This window comes from Haemorhous mexicanus, chromosome 1 (genome assembly GCF_027477595.1).
Source record: "Haemorhous mexicanus isolate bHaeMex1 chromosome 1, bHaeMex1.pri, whole genome shotgun sequence".
Taxonomy (NCBI): Eukaryota; Metazoa; Chordata; class Aves; order Passeriformes; family Fringillidae; genus Haemorhous; species Haemorhous mexicanus.
In genome coordinates this window covers 56,014,941-56,023,279 of record NC_082341.1, presented here as the reverse complement: position 1 = coordinate 56,023,279, position 8,339 = coordinate 56,014,941, and the positions used below count along the sequence as shown (strand labels likewise).

General features: G+C 45.2%; 1 protein-coding gene across 9 annotated transcripts in view; it reads left to right on the top strand.

The window, feature by feature from the left end:
* Window positions 1–8,090, top strand: part of LOC132329157 (cytochrome c oxidase assembly factor 1 homolog) — a 51,957-nt gene extending 43,867 nt beyond the window's left edge. For 8 of the 9 annotated variants that reach the window (XM_059849942.1, XM_059849987.1, XM_059849925.1 and 5 more), the window contains 4 exons: window positions 180–282; window positions 3,064–3,215; window positions 5,136–5,212; window positions 7,671–8,090. In XM_059849942.1, coding sequence (XP_059705925.1) covers window positions 180–282; window positions 3,064–3,215; window positions 5,136–5,212; window positions 7,671–7,767 — 429 coding nt within the window. In that variant the 3' untranslated portion in view covers window positions 7,768–8,090. Of the gene's footprint in view, window positions 1–62; window positions 82–179; window positions 283–3,063; window positions 3,216–5,135; window positions 5,213–7,670 lie in introns of those variants that run through there. The other variant, XM_059849996.1, reaches the window with a different exon arrangement.
* Window positions 8,091–8,339: the final 249 nt, after the last annotated feature.

Here is an 8,339-nt window from a genome sequence, read left to right as displayed (position 1 = left end):
TTCTCACCACTCTTCCTTCTGGGTGCATGGTGGGGCCCCGGCAAGCTCGGTGCCTGTGCACTGCGCTTTCATTCAGGCCTGGTTGGAAAGGGCTTTTAGGAAAGGGCGGGGGGGAAGTGGGGAAGTAACCCTTTGGCTTTCTTTTTTTACAACAACTGTCTTCTCTTTTTTCTTTTCAGGGAGGAAAAATGCCCGCTTCTCTGAGAAGACTGCAGCAAATGGCTGTTTTCATGGGACTGTTCAGCGGCGGGGGATGCTTCGTGATGTACAATCTTATGCAAAGTAAGTCTGGGTGTTGTTAGCAACCTTATTTCTCCTCTGCCCCTTTCACTGGCTTTTGTGTAGTGGGGAAAACAGCAGCATGCGAGTTGTGAAAAGCAGATGAAATTAAGGGAAGAGCTGCTGGGTTCTGCCTCTGTGACCTCCACTTTTTTCATCCTCAGGGCTTTTGCTCTCCCAAGAGCTGCATGTGCATTTGCAGAGGCGCATATTGCATAGGGAGCAGGCTGTTGTGGTCAGAAGAAAGTCTGGTTTTGGGGGTTTCCCAAGGGTGATGGTGAAGTGAAAGCTTCACCTGCAGTAATGCAGGTTTCATTTCTTAACTGAGATTTTGTAGCTGGGCAGTAAAAGAGGACCATCTGTGAGAAGGTGTTAAAGTCTAGCAGTTTTGTCTGTAAATCTCTGTGTGGTGCTGGCCCTTAAACACAACACACCTGTGAAGTGCTAAGAAATCATGAGTTTCTCCTCAGTGAAGTACAGATAAGAGCAGACAGCACTGAGAAGACCAAGACAAAGAGAAAAGCTGGACAGGTGATGTTGCTGTTTATATCTAGGTGTTTATCTCTAGTTGCTATGTGTCTTTAGCCAAGAATCCACATTATTAGTCCAAATTATACATGTTTATTTTTTCTAAAACTACTTTTAGATAGTTAGCATCAGAGCAGAAGTAAGCTTTGCCTCTCTCTCAGGGGGTGCCATAGGCCTCTTGGCCCTGTGCTTCTCCCTTGTTGGTGCTTTTCACCCACCCTGATACCAGAGGATGCTGCCAGAAAAAAGTGTAGCCAAGCCTGTTTCTCAAGCCCTCAGATAAGCTCTGAAACCTCCCCTTCATTTTACGCATATTAATAACAAATCAGACAGGCCTGGAAAGCAGGCTTTAATTTTAGGCAGCTCATGCCCCCAAGCTCTGGAGTACATGACAGAAATATGATCCTTACACTTTAAAATATTGAATCTGGCTTTAACAAGGACATTAGCATTTTTTAATTTTCAGCTTCAGCACTGTTAGTCACCCCCTGTGCTACACAGCAGGCCCGAGGGCTGTTTCCCCACATGCCTTGGCTGTGCAGTCAAGTGGCACATTGCAATGGCTGCTTCTGGCCCTCTTGTAATTTCAATGGCCACTGTGCAGCTGCCTGATAACTCAGCCAGGCTGCTGGAAGGACATTTTTTGCAGCCAAGTGTGTCCTTCTCTATCCTCTAAACAGGTTCCACACTTGGAGCCTTCCTCCCTTAGCTCATGCCTGGGGCTATCCCAGTGCCTTCTGCCCAGTGCACTGAACAGGCCCATACATGGACTAGTGAGGAAAGAGTGGCCTCCATAGTGGTGGGAGCAGTGGGAAAGGATTCTTTCCCTTCCCTTCCTTCAGGCTGAAGGAAAGTTTGCATGCACGTGGTCTCTGTGCAAGCTTGTACAAATACTCAGGTAATCCTATTTCTACTTACTCTCATCACCTCCACACCCTTCTCGTGGAAGCAGTCTGCTCAGCCAACTCCAGCATGCTTTCACCTTCCCCACCAAAAGATGTGGGGATGAACGGATTAGTTGGGCATTTAATGTCTAATGCGTGAGGTGCTAACAAGGAACAGCTGAGTAGGAGCACCAGGAAATTAGAATCCATTTCTCCAACCTGTAGAGTGAACACAACATACTTTTCACATGGTCTGAGTGGCTGTTTGCCATGATTTATAGGTACTAAAGGGCAGGCATGCTGCAACCCCTTTGGTTGGAGCTCCTTAGGGTGTGCTGGGGGACACAGGAGGACTAACGCAGGTGACAGCCTAGCAAAGCTGTTTCTATGCCAACTGGATGCTGCCTACTCACAGGGGATGCCTCTAAATAAGGAGAGGGGGCTGCACCTTTCTGCCTCATGCTCCAAGATTAATATTGACAGGCAAGAGATCAAGAAACAAACCTTACACCTTGTTTTAAACCCTTTGAAAGGTGAAGGCAAAGTTGCCAGAGTAGGATTTAACAACTACAGACTTTTAGCTTAACTCTGCCCTTCTTGATGTCAAAAGGGTGAAGTTAAGCTGATCTAGAAACCCCAGCAAGACAGCCTTAAAACTGTTAAGAAGCAAATCTCTGTCTCCATAAGGAGGGTCAGGAAGTCTCTAGCTCCTCAGCTGTGATCTGTCCATTTGCAACCACGGTACAGCTTTTCACAGCCATACAGAGCAACAACTGTCCTCCATGTGCCAGCACTGCAGCATTCATGTGCAGTGCTGTTGTGGCTGCTTGACCAGTAACTTGCTTCTGAGTGCCTCCCTTCTAAGGCATCCATCAGCAGAGTTGTAGCTTCATGGCTGCCACTTGGAAAGCTGTACCAAGACCATAGCTAGAGTACCACAGTGGCAGTTTTTCCCCTCTCAATGTTTGCAAGACATTCTCCATTCTTAAGGTATTTTATGTACCTCGAATAGGAAAAAAAAAGATTTTTTATCAGAACATTTCAGATATTCATCGTTGTCCCTTTTTTTCCCTTCCTTTTAGATAACCTACCAATGCATGGAAAGTGGGGAGTCACAGCCATAAGCTGAGCTGTAGATCAGAATGGAACAGACTGTGTTCAGAGCCCTCTTCACTTAAATGAGCTGAATAACATTTTCTTCTCTCATGTAAGGGTGTGTTTCCTCCTTTAGCTAAATTTCTCCTAATTAGTAGTTTTGGACTGTATTTCAGGGAGGGTGTGGTAGTCTGGAGAAAATGTCTTTTTCTCTTTTTTAAAGCTTGTTTTGATTTTAAGTGAACAGTCTCCTCACTATCCTGTTTCTCTCACCTAGAAAGTTTTGCCAGGACCCAGTATTACCAGCAAGCTTTGGAGCAACTGAACAGCAATCCTGATGCCCTGGCAGCCCTGGGTGCCCCCCCTCTTAAGGTTCACAACATCCACCTGACAGATGGGAGCAATCGTGTGGATACAGAAAGAGCGCGGGTAACTCTGGGCAGGCGGTGTCACAGGGTGGCTTCCTGAGATGTCAGGTGACAAGAGATCAGCCAGGGGATTTTCAGCGGCTCATGAGTCACCTGGGGGCACTGGAAGGCAGCAGGATGGAATACCAGTTGATCTGGAAGAGGAATGGATTTTCAGAGCATTAATCTACTAGCATAGAAACAGCAAGAGCAACCTCTCCATGTTGTGCTATATGGGCCCATCACACAATGCCAAGGAATATCTCAAGACAATCAGTTCCCCCCTCACACTGTAAGCCACAAAATCATTTTCAGAGACGTATCAGATCCAGCTTTAAAATAGCACCTGCCTTCCTTTACCCCCCACATATGTTCCATGCTAGTTTTTAGGGCTTTACTGACAGCAGTTTTACAGCCCCTTACAGGCTATGCTGTGGTACAGCATGAATGGTGTGTTTTTTAAGAGCGCCTCTAAGCTTGTGTCATTGAGAACAGCTGTCCAGCCTGAGACTGAGCATGAGGGTTACTCAGTGACTGGAGAATGCTGTGCTGGCTGCTGAAGTATTGCACAAGGCTGCCTTGTATCAGCCCTCAGCTGATACAAGGCAGCCTTGTGCAATACTTCAGCAGACCTTGCGAACAGAAGTCCACTTCCACTTGGCATTGATGCCTTAAGAGTACTTTCCATCGGTGTTTTTAGCCCTTAATCCATGACTGGCTGCCCTTCCCTTGTTTTGCTAGTAAGACCGAGTGCCCCTAGCGACCTCTCCAGGTCCTTCACTAGGGTAACTCATCACTCATCACATTGGAATACTGGTGAGTAGTTATGAACTCCAGGGACCAAGCAAGGGCATTAAGGGATGGATCAGATGGTACAATGAAGGAATGTGGCTATCAGGGTAAGATTAAAAAAAACCCAACCTTTTACCAGCTCACATAAAATTACTTTCCATTTCACTTCAGCCAGGCTGCATTTACATGATACCCTGGACCAAAATATTTCCCATGCTTTATAGATTCCACCAGGGAACATATCTAAGGGAAAAAGTCATGCAAAACCCCACACAATCTCATATGCTGACTGAAGAGAAGATAACCTTTCCCACGGATGTTTTCCTATGTCACTGTTTAAGAATGCTGGTCGCTTGGGTGACTCAGGGTGAAGTCAAACCCTGCCTTCTACTGACCTCACCCAAGACACAAATCACCAACTTTCTTCTCTACTTTTTCATGCTCTTAAGTATTCATTTTCTCATGAAATAAAGTGGTTAATCATCGTTATACCACAGGTTGATTTACTGACTTCACAACACACAACATTCCCAGCTCCTGGGTCTGTTGGCGAACACCTGGCATTTTCTCTGTGATTGCATCACAACCAGCAAATGCTACACCTGAATCATTTCTTTTATTCAGACATTAGACCCAGTGCAATTGGCCATGGTTGCTGCTGCAGCTGCATCTTTGTTTGTTAAACAGATAAATGATAAAATTTGTGATGTTGAAAAAAAAGAATCACTGAACATCTAATTGCCTCAGTGTGTGTTAAGGGACTGATATGCAGAGGATCTCAATCTACAGGCTTGTAATGGTTATGGGAAGCTCTGACAGTTCAGGTCACCTCTGGATGGCCATACATTCTGGTAAGGAAAGATGTTTACTCATAAATATTTCAGGGAGCCACTGGCTTTCCCTGGGGGTTGCAGCTGTAACACAGTACATTCTTTTGGCAGAGAGAGATTAAGGCATGGCAGAGCAGACATACTTGTGTAGCCACACACGTGTTAGCTGTTAGAAAAGATCAGCCCAATTCTGAAATACAGTAAAAAAAAATAATTATAGTGTTAAAAGTTAAAAAGGTGTGAGCTCTTTGACTAGAAGGAGTAAATGTCTGTTTCATAATAAGCTTTGCTGAATCTTTAATGTGCTTTTACATTTGCAGATAAAGCTACCGGTCTCTGGAACAAAATCTGCGGGCTACCTCTGCATTAACGCGGTGATGGACCACTCCCGTCGGTGGTGCGTACCAGGGGGTGGCAGGAGAAATGGGAAAGGAGTGGTAGGAGAAAACAGTAGAGCAGGATATTTGCTTTAGTCATCTGTGGTGCTGAGGTCATGCGCACAGATCGAGCACAAACTCCTGTCTGAAGGTCTTGTCAAAGGTTATTATTTTCATTAGGACAAAAAGGTAAGTTAGTTGAATCCATCTCTCTGAATGTGAATAGGAGAGGAACATGAGCCATTCCTTTGTGTTAAGCGTGTTCTGCAAACTGTAGCTCAGTACATATCCAAATACTGTAAGCCAAGGTAAAGCATGGTCCCCTCCCACCCCACCTCCCTTAAAAGGTGCAGAGGCTGTTGAACAGCAGTCCTAACTCTGGTCTGGTATTAGAGATTGCAGTAAGGGAATCACACATTATATTGCAGCTATGCGAGGTGAGCTAAAAACGGGTTTTGTTTTTCTGAGCTATCCAAGAAGTGGGGTACTTATGGTTAAAAAAAGTGCTAGAACAGATGCATTATAGTAGAAGGATACTCTGATACCATATCATATAGAAGTGACTTTACATTTTCATTGTACCGAAGCCTGAAAACCTCCTTTGTCAACAATAAACTGGTTTCTGGAACTGAGCAAAGAATTACTGCATGAACTCAAAAGTTTTACTAGATTCAAACCTCTTCTTAGGTACTTCTGTTAGCTCTGTTTAGAAACCGAAAGCAATAAAACTTTACTCAGCTGCCACCAGCCATATGGTGATGTTTTCTATTCATAATTAGATGAGCATGACTTACTGGATTTCTCTTCTGAGTAAATATGGGAAGGAAGAGAAAGGCACTAGGCTGGGACTTGAGAAACTGAGAACTGGACCTGGCATCCTTCCAAATAAACAGGGATAACCCCAAGGGTCCCCAGCCCTATTTCTTGCGCACCTCACTTCCCTGGTGCCTGAGCTCTGATCTCCTCACTCTTCCTTAGCCCCTCCTCATAGATAATTCCCTGTTATTCCTTGTTCACAGTTACTGTGAAGATAATTGAAGAACTGCAAAAAGTAAACTACAGCAGTACATACACATCTCTTGGAGTTTTGTTTTAAAATGAGCTCTTTTTACATTTCTGCAAATCTAAGAAAAAAAACCCCATCTGCTTGTAAAAGGATTTGTGGCAGATAAATCTGTCAGACTCCACCAAATCCACCCATGTGCAGGGTCCTGCGCACAGCTTCACATGGGTCTGAGATAGGACTTGGTGCCCTTGCATCCCACTGAGGAACTAACAGTAAAATGGCTGAGAGTAAGGAGCAGGTAAGCAGGCCATCCTGGTGGGATGCTGCAGAGTTCATGTGTGCTCTTCCAGGGCAGCTCTCACACTGATACAGAGCTAAATGGCACCAGGAGGTGAGTGCTCTGTGCAAGAGTAGCTGAGGCACCAGAGCCACTGAAATGCATCTGACTCTGAGTGTGCAAACTGTCTGTAGTGTTTTATTTTATAAAAGAGAAGACAACTGAAAAAGAAAATTTGGAGTCTGTGAGCTCAGTTGGTCCAGGAGGAAGTGGCATTCACCCAGAGGCAGGCAGTACAGGGATGGGGAGGGTGCCCAGAGGCAAAGGCAGCCAAGGCACAGCAAAATTCCTCTTGCCTGCCCTGAAGTGACCAAGAGAAGGGCTGTGCCCCCAGGCCACACTATGGGGAACAAGCAGGTCACCCCCAAGCCTGGTTGCTTGGCCTGGGTTGGGGGTGGGAGCAGAGGGCTGCTGAGCAGAGCCCTGCTGCAGACCCATTGCACAGAGGTGCAGCAGCCTAATTACCTAATTGTATGTACTCAGCACTGACTCCAGCAAAAGCAGAGCTGGGCCAGTGCCAAGAGCTTTTGAAAAAATCCTATTTTAGTACCCCAGAATAATAGTCCTTTCCAGCTGGAAAAGCAGCATGAGCAGTTTCTCAGAAGTGGGTTTGGAGCAAAGCTTAGAGGAAGGAGCAGGCTCCCCCTCAGTCTCCAACAAATGCAATTTTCCTTCTTAGAGTAACCACTGTCATACCCTGTCAGGTTTTCAGCAGTCACATTGAGTGATCACACAGTGTTCAGACTCTTCCAAGCCAGAATAATTCCTTAGCAACACTGTCTGGCTCCAAGGCTGGAGAGGAGTGGAGCAAGGAATGCACCCGCAGGATGGAGAGGAAAAAAAGGCACCGGGTCAGGGAAGGAATGTCCTAAGAAGAGCTGGCAGGTTTTTATTTGAACTGCAACGAATAAGAACATGCATACCAGACCTTTAAATCTGGGCTATGCCACGATATTAGGGAGAACAGCTTTCAGAAGCTGGTGCTCACAAACCAAGTTTTAAAACACTTGAGAGAATTTTAAAAAACATTTAATGTGTGGAATTATTTGTTTCTCTGAGCCAGCTGTTCCTACATTGACTTGACCATGATAAAAGTGATTGCTACAAGTTAAAAATCTTCTTTGGTTTTTGTCAGCTGGTGCCTTCGGGATGTCACCTTGAAACTGCGGGATGGTCAGAATATTCCGGTTTACCACTCTCCAGTGGAAGGCATTGGTGTGCAAGAAGGCTAAAAATCAGGGACAGCTGCATCTCCGCCCCCCATTGAGCCAAAGGAGCCATTAATCGATTGCATCCTGCTGTGTCTCTGAATGTACACCGTTGTCACAAGTGACAGTTTCACTTAAGCGGGTGCTCTCAAGACAATTTTCTCTCTAAGATTTACCTCATTATTGTTGTGATTGTAATTTCTTTCTTTTGCTGGTTTATTCATGTGTTTAACAGAAACCTAAAATAAATGTCTTGCAAAAGAGTTGCTGTTGCAGAGAAGTAATGTGTTATGCCCTGTGTGTGCTGGTATTATGAATTTGAAATAAATAAACAAACTGCCAGGAAACTGAGCTTTGTTTTACATTGGCAGACCAAAGTCAGGACAAGTCAGCCTCTCAAAACTTTGAGACTTGCTGCCTCAGTTTCCCCCCATTTCTCAACAAGATTCTTGCCTATATCAGGGAGGATGAAGCAGCAAAGGTGAAGCTCAGCAGCAGCACCCTCGACTCCACTTATGAGGTAGATTTAGACCCTCACAGTTATCATTACAAAGCTCATGAGATAGAGCTGAGGCCACCCAGCTGAGGAATCCCAG